Source organism: Rosa rugosa, chromosome 5, assembly GCF_958449725.1.
Source record: "Rosa rugosa chromosome 5, drRosRugo1.1, whole genome shotgun sequence".
NCBI lineage: Eukaryota > Viridiplantae > Streptophyta > Magnoliopsida > Rosales > Rosaceae > Rosa > Rosa rugosa.
Window position 1 is genome coordinate 47,709,547 of NC_084824.1, and position 18,937 is coordinate 47,728,483.

The 18,937-nt window shown below is 51.4% G+C and overlaps 1 protein-coding gene across 1 annotated transcript in view; it reads right to left on the minus strand.

Moving 5' to 3' along the window:
• Nucleotides 1–276: 276 nt before the first annotated feature.
• The window catches only part of LOC133711776 (uncharacterized), a 47,908-nt gene continuing 29,247 nt past the window's right edge, over nucleotides 277–18,937 (minus strand). Inside the window, exon 4 of the mRNA XM_062137870.1 lies at nucleotides 277–342. Within this exon, the coding sequence (XP_061993854.1) occupies nucleotides 277–342 (66 nt within the window). The remainder of the gene's footprint in view (nucleotides 343–18,937) is intronic.

The window sequence follows — 18,937 nt, forward strand, 5'->3', positions numbered from 1 at the left end:
TTCGAAACAGCAGTTAGAGTAGTGGCTATTTCTTGCAAGTTCTCCTTTTATTCGAAGGTTGTAGACTTAAACCATGCCCTTGTCCATTTCTTGATCCTAAAAATACGTTGCTTCTTTTACTAGATTTCACACTTACTATCTTAACTTCGAGTCCCCACTGGCATTCATGTACACATGGTCATTCTAAATGGGATTCTGGAGATGGAGATGAGTTGTTATGTAGGACCTAGAGACATTCATACAGGGGTATATCTAACTATCTATTATTCATCATCCTCAAGTATTCATCATCCTCAAGTAGGTATTGGCATTAAATGCAGTTCCATTGCGATACGATTTTGCCTACATTATTGTATATACTCAGATTTGTACATGAGCAACAGTCGTCAGAATTGGTGAAGTTGTGACGACTGTGTTGGCTTTTGCTAAACCTGTCAAGGAATCCCGCGTTAGAACCCACAACAACGAAGAATTCGTGACAAACACATGTCTGTTTTATTAGCATATACACCTGGTGGCTAAACTTGTTCTTCAATAATTGAAATGAATGAAAAGTACACACAGACATTGAGTAGAACAAAAATCCTGATAAATTATTGTCTGTGTCAACGGATAGAACTTTCCGGATCAAATCAGACAATAAGAAAGATAGATATCTCTTGCTTTTCCATTCACAGCATTGCATGTGCAGGCACTACTGGTTATGTCAATGATCCGAGAGGGTTGTTGAACACTTGAACTAGAAATGTAGAAGGATCATAAATCAAAACTCTGGTTGCGTATGCTTCTTTTTTGGTTTTTAAGGCCAGGTGTTTATTTTGTTTCCTTTTTAGCTGGGTTTTTGGAAAGCATTGATCATCTATTTGGTTCTATCTATTTGCTTTGTACGTGAGGAATAATGTTAATTTGATATACATTGTTGACTTTTTTTTAAGATTTTAAATATTTAAAATTTAGCAATTATAGAAGAATCATTAATCAGAACTGTGGTTGCGTATGCTTCTTTTTTTGTTTTTAAGGCCAGGTGTTTTTTTTTTTTAGGGGAATGGATTATATTCCAGTGATCGAAAAGATCATAACGACCGTACAAGGTCAAGCTAGGGGATCCGAAAATCACCCATTACATTCATTGCTCAAGTAGTGCACTGACTGCACATATAAAATGACTACTAGCTAGATTCCCTAGACTACTACGTCGTAATCAAATTGAAGCAACAAAATTCAACCAATAAACCAGTATATCCGCCTAAGACCATCTTGGTGTACATCAATACTGGCCACTGGAATGAACACACTGTTACGACAAAAAGATTATGACATAAACAAGGCCGAGGCCCACTACAACCTCCAACAAGGAAGAGCTTTATTGACAAAACAAAATAAAACTAAACAAAAGACTAAAAAGCAGGCCCAACATTGACCTGGCCCAAGAATGAACCGGCCTCGGATTCCATCAGCAGAAACTAAGGCGACACCCGCCACCGCAGCCGCCCAGCCTCCAGCCACTAGATGCTAGCCACCAGTCAACGCCATCCAGAGCCCGAGAGAACCGTCGAACGTCGTCACCAACAAAGGCCAGCACCCGATCTCCAAAACCGTATCGCAACCCAGACACAAACCAGCAAGTGCCCCTAGAATGGAGCACTCGATCGCTCCGCCTACCCAGATCTGCAACAATGAACCCATCCACCGAGAGCATAGCCTCGACCAGTCCAATCAAGCCTCTCCAAACAGGAACAGAAGCGCTCCAGCAAAAGTCCCTCGTCCGGCAGCACACCAACACGCCCCACCTAGGCCAATCGGCCAGGCACAACGCCGGGCTACCGGACGAGAGCGACAACACGATGTAAGAAACCCTAGACGCCCGTGTGCGGCGCTGCTCTCCTCGAGAGAGAAAAAGTCAACTCATCTAATTGTATTCAGCATCTCACGGCTGGCCAGGTGTTTATTTTGTTTCCCTTTTAACTGTGTTTTTGAAAAGCATTGATCATCTATTTGGTTCTATCTATTTGCTTTGTACGTGAGGAATATTGTTAATTTGATATACATTGTTGACTTTTTTTTAAGATTTTAAATCTTTAGAATTTAGTAATTGTTTGAGCCCAAAAGTAATTTTGGCAATATCCTTTAGTGGATCTAGCACAGCGGGCCGATACCTGCGGCCCAAAAATAAGCCTACTGGGATTTGGGTTACAGCTTCGCCCATTCCGGAATCCATGAGGAAAACGAAACCTTATTGGAATCAAGTAGCAGGGATTGACTAGGAAACTTCAATCAATAGTCCTTCTACAACAAGGAGCAGTCAAAACCCTAGGTATATATACCAGGTTTCAAGGAAGAATTAAGGACTCTCTATCATATCAATCAATCCTAGCGATTACAAAGCCTCCCCGGAGCAAACCTTCAACCTTGTTGAAACCCGGTGACCGCCCGCCAGTCCTAGTCTCTCCAAGAGCCGACTGTCAGCATCACCAGACCAACCCGGCGACCGTACTTCCAGTCCCAGTCTCCCAGCGAGCCGACTGCGAGCGCAACCGCCACCGTTACTGTCAGCGAAGCAAGGGTAACGCCCTCGCAACCCAGCGAAGCTAAAGTCACGCTTTAGCGCAACCCGTGCTTTCTCCAAACTTCCCAGTGATTGCTCTGCTTAGTCTACAATACTAAGTATCGATTCGGTGAACTCAAGAGATCACAACCAAAGTCCTTATCCGTAAGGCAAAAGTCCTTTTCCGAAAGGCTAGAAAAGAACCCTGTGACGAGGTTGGTGCTCTCCTCGTCCACAGCGCTTGAAGAAGAAGTCAGGTCAAGGGACTACCCCAACGACTGCACCCCGCGGTGCTGGCACGCCTGCGCAATCACTCGCTCAAAAGAGACAGTTTGCAAGCCAACTGGTTTTGGAGCCAAACATTTTGGCACGCCCAGTGGGACCAACTAAGTGTCTCTTCGTGAACGTTAGCCATTGGGAAGTCAAGCGAAAACCCTTACAAAAAGGGCTACGCTAACTGCTCAAAACACAAGACCTCCAGTTACAAATCGCATCCTCGCGCGGATTGTCGTGGTCTGTCAGAAGAACAAGTAAGTCAACGATTCTCTCTTGGTCCCCAATTCTCCGATATGTCAACTGAACAGGGAGAGAGTCACTCGACCGCTACTGAGGGTCAAACTGTCATCACTAATCAGGCCAGTGAGCCTGTCGCTACCCCTGTCTCCAATACGGTGGAGAGTGAGGAATCAGAGGATTTCGTTGAGAAGCCTATTCCAGAGGGAGCGACCGTCGAGGTTGCATGCGCGATCATCTCAGAAAACATTGAAAACCATCGCAAGAAGATGGCTGCTGATCTGAAAAGGGAGAACGCGAGAACATATAGAATCTTACGCGAAATAAACCAGCGTATTTCCCAACAAGCTATGGAAACTGAGCAACTGATGTCGCAAACTGAGAATGCATTAAAAGCTCAAGCTATAAGCATCGCAGATGCCCAGAGTCAGCAGCAGAAAAAGATCATTGATGCTCTGGCGAATCATACCAAGCAAACAGCATCAGATATGGCAGGTATTCGCAAAGATGGAGCAACTCTCGCAACCGAGGTGGCCATGCAAAGAGCTGAGTTGAACCAAGCTAAAGAAGTGTTGAATAAGACGTTAGGAGATCCTAACGCTATCCTTGGTTCCCTGGGCCAACCATCTGGTTCAGGTAAATATGTGCCGCCAAATCAGCGGGACAAGGGTAGCAGCAGTACCGCTACACCTGCCGCTACACCTGCCGCGACCGTTGCTACCACGCAATTGAGAGATAAGGAACGAGCTCTGGTTATTGGCGGCAGTAAGGAAAAAACCACACCGTCAGGTGGACAGACTGCCAGACAGAAGCAAAAGGCATCGAGAAGTGTTGAAACTTCGTCCGACCCCGCTGTGTTCATTCAGTACGACAGCGATGGGGCAGAGAATGTATACCAAGAGCTGCCAGGAAGCTATTATGGGATTGACCAGGCTGGTAATCCGATCAAGATAACAGCTTTGGCAAAAGAGATGCCTATGCCGGCAGTGACTCTTCAACAACCAGCTACAACCCGCGTTGTGCAGATAGGAGAAGGGACAGCGACTGTAAACCAAGCAATACCTGTGCAGCCTTCGCCATACAATGGCAATACCACCTCCTCCTCCTCCGGGTCCAGAATACGTGAGACGAGATGAGGTAGAGGAGATGATCAGACAGGCTAACCCTAGGGCCCAGATGGATGGGGTCTATGAGGGACCTTTCCCACCGCACATAATGCTCGCGCCTTTCCCCAGGGGTTATAAAAACATCATATTTGCTACCTTTTCAGGGGAGGATACCGAGAATGCGGCAACTCATCTGGCCAGGTTCAGGGTACAATGCGGCCAGTACCAGAATGATGACATCCTCAAGTGCAGGATCTTTGGCACTTCTCTATCAGGGGCTGCCTTTCGGTGGTTCTCCAAACTGCGACCAGGAACTGTGGCAGATTGGCCTGCAATGGAAAAGCTCTTCCGAGAAACTTTTGGGGCCACAGAGCCTGAGGTAGACTTGGCTTCTCTCACCCAGATGGCCCAACAGGCCACAGAGTCCGCTGTGGCCTACCTTCAGCGCTTCCAGATTCAGAAGGCCAAACTGAATGTGATCCTGCCGGAGAAAGAGTTGATCAAGTTGGCGATCAAAGGCTTAGAGCCGCGCCAGCGAAAGAAGTAGCATGGAAGCATGATTCAGTCAATGGGAGAGCTCATCACAGAGGTGGGAAGCTTCGAACATCTCCTTAGAGAAACTGATGCCAGGAAGAATGCGTCCAGAGGGACGTATGTACCAGGGAAAAATCGCACCATAGCGGCCCTGAGCTACCAGCCGGCTACGTATGATCCTTACTATAACTATCATAGTGAGGATTTGGTTCAGGAGGACGATGAGGAAGATGAGAGCGACATCGCTGCTTATGAACTGACAGGGAGAAAGAACCCAGCCTTGAAGCAACTGAAAATCTCCAAGGAACCTGTCAAGCTCAAATCGATGGCCTTCACTAAACCTGAGTTCGCGGCGTATACATATGATGCCAACAAGGCACACGAGATTCTAGATGAGATGATCGCCGCGAAGATGGTGAAGACCGACTTTAGACCTTTCCCTCGACCAGATCAGCTGAAAGGAAAGAAGTATTGTAAATTCCATAACTTGTGGAACCATAATACAGCTAACTGTGTGAAGCTCAAAGACCAGATTCAGGTATGGCTCAATAACGGTAGTCTTCAAGTGGAGGCTCCTGTAACTGCAGCAGCGCTTGTTGACCTAAACCCTTTTCCTGATACTGGGATCAACATGGTTGATGTGAACTGGACCAAGCAAAACCAGAGGAAACCAACCCTGGATTTGAACACAAAGGGGAGAGAAGGAGAGCTTAACGAGGCCCCTGCCCAGAAGAAGGCTAAACCATTTGGTCAGGCCTCGCCCGTCGTGTTATGCTCGCGGTGCAAGGAAGAGTGTGGCATCCAAGTGTCGCACGAAGAGGTCGAGCAGACATTTCGTTTTGACTCTCTCCCGCCCATCAAGTGGGCCTCGCCATCGCGAAACTATCAACCTTCCAGCCCGAGAGAAAAGGAAGAATTGGGGTCACCTACCTCCAATCTATTTAAGAAGCTGAGGGCAGCTACGGTTGATCAGCAAACAGAGGCGAAAGCTGCCAACAAGCACAAAGACATTCTGACAAAACCCTACATCCCACCTGCTTCAACCGCTACTATCAAGGAAGGGAAGTGGTACACCAGGGAGAAGGGGAAGGCAGTGGAGATAAGCCCTTCCAGAAAGCGAAAACTGCAGCGCAGGTTTGGGGAAGCCAAGCGCGCGCTCGAGGCTTTAGACCAGGGCCTGATCAAACCTTCACAATTGGTCAAATCGCCTGAGCAATATCAGAAGGAAATGGAAGCACTTGCTGCCAAGCCATTAGTGGCCCCTCGCAGTTTGCGAAAGCAAGCGAGCTCAGCGATAGGGGTTTCTGAGCCCAGTGTTTTTTGCAGAATTACCAAGGAAAGAACACTTCCACCAGCCAGAAAGGAGAGCTCGCCGTCCAGGCGACCGCACGTCAAGCGCCGTGTTTTTCGCGATGAACCGGAAGCCAAATCCTCAGTTTTCGAGAGACTGGGGGGCAAGGATAGGACTGCCGACACTTTACAGTGGAGACCTAAAAAAGTCCAGAGTGTAGTAGTTGCTCCCTTAGAGGCAGATTCTGCTAGGGAACCAAAATCAGTTTCTCCTGAAAACGCTCCCGTGGTTCAGGAGCATGAGCAGTGTGAGATAAAAGGCCTCACTGAGGAATCCTTACTAGACAGGTTGGCTAAACAGTTCAACACGGTTATCCCTGTCAACGAACCCAAGCTCAACCTGGAGGACGACATAGGTGAATTAGACACGTCCTGCAATATGGTTTATGTGCTCCCAGCGCGGTATGCAATACCGGTCGCGGCTCAGGAATGCGTAGAAGCTGAGGAATGTAATACACAGCCTCTGCAGATCACGTCAGCGGTCCCAACACCGGTAGAAGAGATTGTCTGTCTGGAAACAGAGGACGCCAGCAGTAAAGAATTCTTCATGAGCTTTACTAGGCCAACACCTGCTATGGTCCAGCACATGAGACCTTTATACATCACGGCGGACGTTGGCGGTACCAAAGTTAGCAAGATCATGGTTGATACTGGAGCTGCTGTTAATGTCATTACTACTAGGACCATGCACTTGCTTGGAATCAAGAAGGAGAAGATCCAGTCAACGTCCCTCACTCTCAAGAACTTCGCAGGGACTGTGACAAAGACCTTGGGATTACTTTTCTTGCGTATCAAGGTAGGTCCAGCAGAGGGATTTTATGCTTTCTTTGTGACAGATTGCTATGCGGCCTACAGCGCTATCCTGGGAAGGGACTGGATTCACCGGAGCTACTGTGTTCCGTCAACCCTCCATCAGGAACTTATTATGTGGAACAGGGAGATAGATAAAGCTGAGGTGATCAAAGCGGATCCTCGTCCGTTCCCAGTTTCCGCAAACTATGTAGATGCCAGGTACTATTTGGAGCCTATCACTCCATTGCAAGTCAGTGGCCTCGATAACAAAGGCCGCCCCACAGGGGTGACGGCCTCTGAACTGGCACAGTGGGGGCTTACGCTCGCAAAAGAAGGCTTGGAAAGGCCTGGCCACACTGTGCCTAAACCCTTAAACGATTAATGGATTACGACCTTCCAGAGGAAGGGACAGAGGCCCTCCACTCGTACGAAAGATTATCATCATATCTAGTGGAAAAAGAGGCCTATGAGCGAATCGCGACTTTGGAAATCATTGAAGAAGAACTCTCTGATCAGGAACAAGAGGATGAGGTGGAGATTCAGCTCGCTCCGGCAGCGTTGGACGACACGCCTCCCAAAGTCAGAGACCCTACCGAGAAAGTCAATCTCGGGACAGCAGATGAGCCCATGGAAGTGGCTATCAGCGCTTACCTAGAGCCTAGCGAGAAACAGAGGCTTATCGACTTATTGCTAGAATTCAAAGACTGCTTTGCGGAAAAGTACGAGGATATGCCCGGCCTGTCACCAGACTTGGTTTGCCACCAGCTACCAACACTCCCTGACAAGAGGCCTGTGAAGCAAGAACCGCGAAGAATGAATTCAGAAACTCAAATCCTCGTCAAAGAGGAGGTTGAAAAAATGCATAAGTCAGGCATTATCAGGGTGGCCAAATACAATCAGTGGCTATCTAACATAGTGCCTGCCCGCAAGAAGAATGGTAAGATGAGGGTCTGCGTAGACATAGAGACCTTAATACTGCTACACCTAAGGATGTCTACCCCATGCCGGTCGCGGATATGTTGGTCGACGCCGTTGCGCGACGTGAATTATTGTCCTTCATGGACGGCACTGCAGGATATCACCAGATTCCGGTCGCAGAAGAAGACAGACACAAAACCGCGTTCCGCTGCCCTGGTTTCGCGGGCGTTTTTGAATATGTGGTTATGCCTTTTGGACTGAAGAACGCTGGTGCGACTTATCAAAGAGCCATGAACCTAATCTTCCATGACATTCTTGGAAAGATTTTGGAGGTTTACATTGATGACGTGGTTGTCAAATCTCAGAAAATAGGAGATCACATCACAGATCTCCGGAAAGTATTCGAGCGCATGCGACAGCACAAGCTTAAAATGAATCCCGCTAAGTGCGTTTTTGGGGTTCAAGCAGGAGACTTTCTTGGGTTCATTGTCCATCAGAGGGGAATTGAGGTCCCTGAAGACAAAGCGAGCGCAGTCATCAACGCATCTCCGCCACGCACGAAGAAAGAGCTGCAGCGTTTGCTCGGTAAAATCAACTTTTTGAGACGCTTTATCTCTAACTCTGCAGGTAAGATCCAGCCTTTCTCTCCTCTGTTGAAGCTACAGGGCCAGAGCGAGTTCGTCTGGGAGCATAAACACCAAGAGGCTTTTGATAAAATCAAGGCCTACCTGGCGAGCCCACCAGTGCTCGTTCCTCCTAGGGCTGGATTCCCATTAAAACTATATATTTCAGCAACTGAGGCTTCCATTGGCAGCCTGCTCGCCCAAGACGATGAGGATGGTGTCGAACATGCCATATTCTATCTTAGTAGGACACTCACAGACTGCGAGACAAGGTACACTCCGATGGAAAAGCTGTGTCTCACATTGTACTTCTCAGCATGCAAGCTGCGCCACTACATGTTATCCTTTACCACTTGCATCATCGCTCAGACTGACTTGGTCAAGTACATGCTGTCGCGGCCTATTCTGAGAGGCCGCATTGGCAAATGGGTGTTGGCTTTATCTGAATTCTCGCTACAGTACGTGCCACAAAAGGCAGTAAAGGGACAGGCTATCGCGGATTTCCTGGCACACCACCCTACCTTGGACATCCCCGTAGTGAAGGAGTTAGAGATAGCAGCTGTAACCATAACTCGGCCAGATTTAGCGCGCATCCCAGAATACGCTATCCGGTATCAAGCCACAGTCTCCTTGCAGCCCTGGATACTGTACTTTGATGGTGTACCTACATGTACGTTGCAAAGCATAATTAGCTATAATCAGACACCCTCATCGTACCGCCAGAGGTACCAACTATCGTCAAAGGAGTAACCCACAGATAGGCAGCCAGGCGGGCCACGGCCTGAGCACAAGCGTTCCCCACGATCACCGCTGACGCGCCGCCACGCACTCTGCCAAGACGGCATCAGAAGCTACTGAAACTGGGAACTGAAGCACTTCAGTCCCACATCGAAAACAAGGAGAAGATCAGACCTCTCCTCACCTATAAAAGGTCCTCTCTTCTCCCTTCATTAAATTACGCATTAACTCTCATTTATTACTATGCTGCCTATATATCAACTGACTTAGGCATCGGAAGTGAAGACCGCCCAACGCGGTCTCCCTCTGACGCCCTGCCTTTCATTTGACAGCTAGCAGGAATCACCAAGTATACAGAGTAGCGGTCCGCCTGCCGGACCCGCGTTAAACGAAGGTTTGGCTACCGCCAGACTTTGAGCATTAACATTGGCGCCGTCTGTGGGAATCCTTGAACAAGAGGTCATCCCATCACAACTACCATGACTAGCGGTAGCGGGGGAAACGCCCATGAGCAGGCAGACCAGTCCGCCATCCCCCAACCATCCAATCCAGCGGTAGGTGTTAACCGCGCACTATTCAACACCCCAACTAACCCTGGCGGTGAGACGGATCCAGGCAGCAGCCGCCCACCAGGCCAGGACCTCGCCGCCATGTACGAGTTGGCACTGGCAGACCTTCACAAGGCAAACAGAGAACGTGAAGAGGAGCGCAGAGAGAAGACCGAGGCCCAAAAGCAGGTGGCTGCGCTGATGTCACGTTTTGATGACCTGAAAAGGACGTTAGAAAGAACCGCCAACCCGGTACAAAGCGAGCATTCGCATAGTACGAGGCGTAGTCATCCCAACGCTGGTACATTGGGACCGGAACCAGTTGTACAGATGCAGGTCCCGCTGGACCCCCCTGAACTACTAGGGATGGGACCACCGCCCATTCCCCAACTCATGTTGGAGCAGGAAGCAGAGTCGGTACCACGCACCAACCGCTCGGAAATTAGGGCAAGAACTGAGGGTGGTCCGCCTGCGCCAAGGCATAGGCAGACCCAGCGGAGTACATATGCCGGACCCGCCGGCGACGCAACAGCCCAAATTCTGGAGAAGGTGCAGCAGTTGGAACAAAGGTTGGTCCGGGCGGAGTCGAGCGCCGCGCCGTCAACTCAAAGTCCACTTTTCACGTCCAGACCAGGGCCCTTCACCGCTGCAATCCTACAGGCTGTCAGGCCTGCGTACGCAAAAACTCCGAAGATGTCGCATTACAGCGGTACAACCGACCCCTTCGTCCACATGGACACCTTCAAGAAGGTCACCAACAACAAGGGATTTGACGACCCCACTCTGTGCCCCTTGTTCAGCGAAACACTAGACGGGGAGGCAATGAATTGGTTCTTCGAATGTCCGCCAGGATCCATCGACTCATTCAACGCACTGTCACATACCTTCCTCTCCCGGTTCATCTTACTGTCCGCCGGACATCATAACACGAGTCAGCTGTTCAGCGTCAAACAGGGAGAGAATGAGTCACTCAAGGCATTCGTCACAAGGTGGCGAGCGGCGGCATCTCAGTGCCGCGATCTGGACAAATCGATGGCATCGGCGGCCTTCAAGCAAGGACTCCTCAAAGGGTCGTTCCTCTATCACCTCAACTATAATCATCCAAATGCGGCATATGACCATATCATGAGTGAGGCGGTCATTCACGCCCAGGCGGAATTCATTACATATGGAGAAGTCCCACCGCCACCGGTAACGCCAGCAAAGGCCACACAGCCTACCTCCAGTCATGAAACCGTTAATAAGGCACCCGCCGCATCACCAACTGACAAGAAGAGGGAATGGCCACAAGGTCACTACCAGAACAAGCGGCAGAAGGATCAATACCACAAGGGAAACCGCCCAACCCAGGAAGATAACCGCAACAGGCAAACGGAGTCTTCTCAACGGTATGCAGTGTTCACGGTCCTCACAACCTCGTACGAGGAAATATACAATCAGTGCAAGGATCAGATCCCGCCACCTCCTCCAGCAAAATACCCAAAGACGGGCAAACCCAAAAACACCGGCAGATGGTGCAAATACCACGAGGACAGCGGCCACAATACCAACAGCTGCAACGCACTCAAGACGGCAATTGAGACCTTGTACCGTGAAGGCAAGATGGAACAGTTCAAGGTGCGCCAACCGCCACCAGTGATCGCCAACGTAGAGACGTTGGGCCGCATTAACACAATCGACGACGGTGCTCCAATCACGGGCTTGTCTCACAGAGCCAGGAAGCGTTACGCACGCGTTAATCACCCAAAGGAAGTCTGCAATATCCGTTACGAGAGATCCGCCAAGATCCCAAAGGTTGGTTGGGAACCTATCACATTCTCTAAGGAGGAAGAGCGCGGGGTGCACCTACCCCATGATGACCCCTTCTTGGTCGACGTCATCCTTGGTAGGTTCTCAGTGGGGAGAATATTGGTAGATAGTGGGCCCGCTGTCAACGTCATCTTCAGCGGTTGCTACAGCCATCTCAAGCGGAATAACAAGTTGCTCCAGGATCATGAGCCGCTGCTCAGCTTCTCTGGTGACGTCACACAGCCGCTCGGTTCTGACTACATGCGGTTGACTATTGGCACTAGTCCGTGTATGGCGGAGGTACATACAGAATTTATAATCGTTGATTGTCTCAGCTCATATAATGCCATCCTCGGACGACCGGCGCTCAACAAGCTTAAGTGCATTATCGCCGGGTACATGCTTCTCCTGAAGTTCCCCACACCTAACGGCACAGGCAGTATGAGGGGAAGCCAGCAGTTGGCACGCGAGTGTTATTCAACGACTATGGCACGGTCAACACGCCGCCATGATGTCCTAACGGTAGGAAACCAGGCACCGCCACCAAATATCTTCGAGGACCCTAGGGATGAGGAGAAGAAATATGTAAGGAAGGAGCCGGTCAACCCGGACACATCCTTGAAGGTTGTCTGCATCTCGGACGAGCACCCTGAGCGGACGGTCCGTATAGGCGCCCAACTAGATCCAGAAGTAGAGGCAGAGCTCATTCAATTCCTACGTCATAACGCCTCCGTCTTCGCATGGTCCTATGCGGACATGCCAGGTATCTCCCCTGAGATTATCACTCATAAACTGACCATCAAACCCTCTTTTTATGCCATCAAGCAGAAGCGGAGGGCCTTCGATGAAGAGAAATACCGGGCAATCGGAGAAGAGGTCGCCAAACTCCAGGACATTGGATTCATCCGCCAAGTCGTCTATCCCCAGTGGATCTCGAATTTGGTGATGGTCAAAAAGCCCAGCGGCAAGTGGCGGATGTGTGTTGACTTCAAAAACCTCAACAAGGCATGCCCAAAGGATAGTTTCCCGCTACCCCGTATCGATCAGCTGGTCGATTCCACCACCGGGCATGAGCTCCTCAGCATGATGGATGCTTTCTCCGGATACAATCAGATCAAAATGCACCCTAGCGACCAGGAATGCACAACCTTCACCACCGACAAAGGCCTCTACTGCTACAATGTCATGCCTTTCGGTCTGAAGAACGCCGGTGCCACTTACCAGCGGTTGATGAACGCCATGTTCGCGGAGCATCTGGGAAAAATCATCGAGGTCTACGTGGACGACATGCTAGTTAAGAGCATAAAGGCCGGCGGACATGTGGCAAACCTCAGGATCATAGTAACCATTCTCTTGGCCTATGGTATGCGCCTCAACCCGAAAAAATGTTTCTTTGCAGTCACCGCTAGCAAATTCCTGGGATACATTGTCAGTGAGCGGGGCATCGAGGCTAACCTAGACAAGGTCCAGGCCATCCTTGACCTGGCGGACCCAGAGTACAAGGTGCACGTCCAATGCCTCCAGGGCAAGTTAACCGCCCTTTCTCGATTCATCTCTCGACTCACTGACAAGTGTGCCCCATTCTTCAAACTCCTCAAAACAACGCACAAGAAGGTCATCGACTGGAATCCGGAATGTCAGGCGGCGTTCCAGGGCCTGAAGGAATATCTGGCGGCAGTCCCTCTCCTCTCTGTCCCTGTCCAAGGAGAAACCCTATTCATATATCTAGCGGTATCTGCATCAGCGGTAAGTTGCGCAATTGTCCGAAAGGAGGGCCAAGATGAGCTCCCGGTTTTCTACGCCGGCAGAGGCATGAACGGAGCGGAGACAAGGTATCCTCCCTTGGAACAACTGGCCCTTGCACTTATCGTTGCCGCCAGGCGCCTCCGCCAGTACTTCCAGGCCCACACGATCCATGTGGTAACAAATCAACCACTGAGACAAGTAATGCAGAACCCTGAACACTCCGGGCGCCTCAGCAAGTGGGCCATCGAGCTCAGCGAGTTCGACATAGAATACAAACCAAGAACCGCCATAAAGGGCCAGGCAGTGGCGGACTTCATCGCTGAACTCACCGAACGTCAACCTGAACCCGGTGTAGAGATGGTACCTGGAGCGGAAGTGGTAACCGTCGGGGAGGCAGGTCCCCTCCAGTCGGATTGGAACCTACATGTGGACGGATCCGCCAGCGCCAAGGCCAGCGGCGCCGGAGTCATCCTAACAGGACCCGGGGGACTGAACGCGGAGTACGCGTTGAAATTCAACTTCAAAGCTTCAAACAATGTGGCGGAGTACGAGGCACTGATCGCCGGTCTACTTCTCGCCATTGACTCGGGGGCTGACAGCGTCAACATATTCAGCGACTCTCAATTAGTCGTTAACCAGGTCAACGACAGCTTCCAGGCAAAGGACCAGCAGTTAGCGGCATACTTGGGATATGTCAAAACGTTGCTCAAAAAGTTCAACTTTCACACCATCACACAAATCCCCAGGGAAAAGAACGCCAAGGCTGATTCCCTGGCGAGACTGGCAACCGCCCAGCCACATCAAGGTCCAGCGGACACAAAGGTGGAATGCCTTGACAAGCCAAGCATCACGAAAACCCTAGCGGAAATCTTCAACATTGAAATCAACCCCAGCTGGATGGACGAGATCACTGCATACAAGCGCAGCGGCACACTACCAGAGGATAAGGTCAAGGCACGCCAAATCCAGCGGAGAGCAACCCGCTACAATATCCAGAATGGCAAGCTTTACCGACAGGGGTTCACTCACCCCAACCTCCGCTGTTTAACCCCGGAGGAAGGAAAGGTCGTGTTGGCAGGAATCCACGGCGTGGAGTACGGAAACCACTCGGGCGCCAGATCCCTGGCCAATCGTACACTGCGACAGGGCTACTTTTGGCCTACGCTTGGTGAGGACGCCCGGCAGGTGTCAAGATCTTGCCACAAGTGCCAGCAGTTCGCCGATCTCCCGCATGCGCCGGCTGAACCACTTTCAGTCATCATCGGTCCATGGGTCCACTCTACATGGGGCCTCGACTTAATGGGAAAATTCCCAACCGCCAAGGGACAGTTCAAGTACATCATTGTCGCTATCGACTAAAACAGCAAGTGGATAGAGGCAGAACCACTGACGGCCATCACTACCGCCAAAGTCATTCACTTCCTCTGGAAAAACATTTACTGCCGCTATGGTGTCCCACACACAATCATTACAGACAACGGCACACAGTTCAACAATGAGGAGCTCATTTCATTCACCGCCAATCTGGGCACCAGGATGAGCTTTGCCTCGGTCGCCCACCCCCAAACCAACGGCCAGGTCGAAGCGGCAAACAAGATAATCAAGAAGCTGCTAAAAAAGAAACTCGACACTGCCAAGGGCCTGTGGGCGGAAAAGCTTCCAGAAGTGCTATGGGCCATCAGAACGACTCCATCCTCCGCCACTGGTGAAACCCCCTTTTGTATGACGTTCGGAACTGAGGCCGTTCTGCCTGTCGAGGTGGCTCAACCCACCGCTCGGGTCGAATGCTACCACCCAGAGACCAACGGCAATGGCATCAACCTGGATTTGGACCTCCTAGAGGAAAAACGACACAAGGCCCATTTGCTAAACCTGCAAAACAAACAACGAGTTTCGCGTTTCTACAACGCCAGAGTCAAGGCCCGCAACCTCCAACTGGGGGACTGGGTAATGAAGGAAGTCATTCCAGCACCAACAAAACTCCGCCCAACTTGGGAAGGTCCATATAAAATAGTAGAAGTCGTTAGCCCAGGCACCTTCTACTTAATGGACAAGGATGGCGTCACTACGACCCACCCTTGGAATACCGAACACCTTCGGTATTACTACAAATAGTCGTCACTACCCAGGAGCATCTTGACTTAGCTAAATTTTTGTTCAATATTTAGCTAAGGGAAGCTACCCAACGGGTACATCCCCACTTTTGTTAACACTAACCAGTCAGTTATCAATGAAATGAGGAATTATTCAAACCATTGTTACCAAGTCTAGCACTGAGGGCAGCTGGCAACGCCAGCAATCGTCAGCGGACCTCGTCCGCTACGTTGTGCACTTGGACCAATCTTAATTCCTTTAATTTTTCATTGATTACAAAAGAACATCCCAAGTCAAAACTCTAGCGGTATAGACATATCATCACACAACGTCAAAAATTCCATATTTCATATATTCAGGGCTGGGACTCCCCACCCAAAAATTGTTCATTACATTCAAAAAAAAAAAACAAACACAAGTACACATATTTTCAGCCTCAGCGGCTACACAGTCAAAACAGGGCACGTTCGACATGTCAGGGGTTGGCCTCGGCATCGCCTACTTCGGCCTGCGACGGCTGTTCACGGCTTGCTTGGTCGGTCCCTCGAGCGGTGGGACTTGGCGTCTCAATGGTCCCATCCGCCGGAGTCTGATACCCACTGCCTGAGTTGCCACCTCCTGCGGGGGGACTGGGTACTGGCGGGGGTCTCTTCGTCGGCGCTGCATTTTTTGCCTGCTGCGCCTTGGGCAGGGACGCCTTGGCCCAATCAATTGCACCCTTCGCTCGCAACAGCTCGACATTCGCCAGGGCGCCGGCCTTCGCCGCTTCATTCAGCGCATTTTTATATTCCGCCGACTGCTTGAAATTCTCCACAGCGGCGGCGGCGGCTCGGCTTCTGTCATCCCTCAGCCGGGTCAACTCTCCCTCCAATCTCTTTACTTCCCCTTGCCTGGCGGCAGACTCCCGCTGCAGGATGTCAATTTTCTTCTCCTTGGCGGTCACACGCTCTTGCAGCAAGGCCTTGTCTTGCTCCAGCTGGGAGACTTGATCATTTCGTTCTATGTCCCGCTGGATGGCGACGTCTAGCTTGCCCCGAGCGTCCGCCGCGTCACAGTCTGCCTTCATCAGGCGTCGCTCCACATCCACCAGCCTGTCCTTGGCCTCCGCCAGCTCCCTCTCCAGCCTCTTCACCTCCTCCCGGAGCTGTCCCTCAATTCGCCGTTGCTTGGAGGCCGCCAAGAACATTTCGTTCAGCCCAACCGCCAGATGCCCGAAGGCTGAGCTGAAGGGCGACTGCTCGATCGCCGTTGGCCGCGTCATCCCTGCCAGACCGCCGAACGACAACCGCTCGCACAGGTGGTAGAGAAACTCCCGCTCGCTGTTGGTCATGAACTCGGTGAAGGCAGCGAACGAGTCCAGATCGCTCACGGGCATCTCTCTCTCGGCCGTCACAGGAGCCTTCGACGGGTCCTGTCGGCTCCTCTTCTGCCTGTGGACCTCGAGGGTCTCGTCATCATCCTCCTCCCCGTCCGAATCACACTGGCGCCGCCTCCGCAGGATCGACCGGGTATCTCCAGTAGGCGCAGCCCTGGTCCCCTTCGGCGGTTGTCTCCCCACCGCAGCGGCGGCAGCCCCCACTGGGGCCATGACCTTTTCTTTCTGTGGCCCGCGTCGAGTGGCAACCACTCTTTCCTTCTGCGGCCCGCCAGAGGATCCCTTTTTCCCCCCCCCGCCCGCTTGTCCATCCACCTGCACGCTGGGCAGACCGTCGGCCCCTAGGTGCGAGTGGTGCGGCATGGGCAGCGTCACCGGACCCTCGGATGCGCTCACCTCCAGCGTCTCGGGGTTCACAACTGTCATCTGGGCCGCCTCGCCTGAAGCATACATTGTCTCCAGGAAGTTTTCTATCTCCGCACGGTCCATGGCTTTGTCAAAGGCGTCACGGCTCGCTTTGTTGCCCGGCGGAGTCTCTGAGAACATGCAAGCGCCCGTTAGCTTTAACCAAGTTATCAAGAGATACAAGGTGGCGGAAATCTCTTACCAATAGCGCGCGTCAGCTGCTGATCGACCAACAGCTCCCAGCCGGTGAGGAGACGGAAGTCCAACAAATTGCGGTTCTTCCAACAACCTTTGATGCGCGCAACCCGGCACTCTTCCTCTCGCGTCAGATTGTAGCGCAGTCCCGCTGTAAAACAACAGAAGGTGTCAGTCAAACGATTGCAACATATATACATTAAACCGCCAACTATGTTCAGCGGAGATCGACGGACAACCTCGGATTGGCTGAAACTCCGACTTAATCCTAAACGTCGGCTCCCCCTGGTTGGACTCCGCTTGATACTCCCACCCCGTCGTCGCCACGCAAAACGTCCCCCGCCAGTAGGACATCGAGTCCCTCAAATTTTCTATCAGCTTGGGCGCTCCCTGCCGGCGGCTCAAATTTACTTGCCCCCTACAACCTTGGCGCTTAACGTACACCAGTTCGTAGAAATGCAAGACCTCCGCCACCGTCAGCCCCTTGCACCCGGATAGCCGCCACAAGGAGTTCATCGCCAGCATCAACCACCACATGTTGGGACAGATCTGCCCAAACGCGATGCCGAACTCACACACCAGGATCTGAAGGTTGGGCACTAGCGGTAACGTCACCCCCTGGCGGAATATTGCCTCGTGAACGGCGGCGAACCCCGCTGGAAGGATTGAGGCCTTCTCGTCCGCCGTCGGTTGACGCAGTTTCACAACTCCCGGCAGCCGGTATGTCCGTTTCATCCGATTAACCGCGGCGGCCGTCATCCGCCCTCCCGCCTCGTCGACGGGGGTCCCATCCGGGAGCACCCACGCCGATTCAGTTTCCTCCCCCGTCACGTTTCCCCCGTCAGCAGAACCACTGGCGGCACTATTACTTGCTCGCCGCTCCTCACTCTCCCGCGCAGCAGCCTCCTCACCCGCCCTAGAACTCTCCGGACGCGACGTACGGCCCATGACAACTTCCCAGGGTATGGTTTGCAGCGGCTCGATGTCTAACGGCTCTGGCAGTGAGGTTCCTGCACGGGCAGACGGACGCAACGAGTCAATAAAAACCCTATCCGCCGCACTGATTGACACGTCAGACCCGGAGTCCTCACTGCTCGAGATCTCTACGACGTTGGCCATCCCAAAACCCTAAAACCCAAATCAGTTAGCCCACAGAAGGATCTAACCTATCCCTATATCAGGTATAGAACAGAAACACCACGAACAGCTACCCAGAAAATACCAAAATATGAACAAACCCCCCTCAACCCAGATTCAACCATCTAGCAGAACCCTAACTGACATCTCTCTGTTAAACACCGTCCCCTACCCTCAAAATTCATCTTACACACCCGACGAACATCAAGAAACCCAGTCCAAACACCAATACCAGACACAAACACCAATCCCATAAATCGACAAAAACACGAAACCAAAGACAAGGATAACCAGAACACTCACCTCAGTCGTGAACTCTCTGGCGTGCTGGTACTCGCTGTGCCCCGACGACGGGAATTTTCGTCTCTCCGACCACAAGAACTCCACCAACGCACGGCACTCTCCACAAATCTCGGCTGGGCAGAGCTTGAAGACGACAAACAGTTCGAATGGATTTTCTGATCCCCCTTCTCAATACGTTCCCCCCCTTTTATGTCAACGTCAGAGGCTTTTGGGCCGTCCGCTAGAAA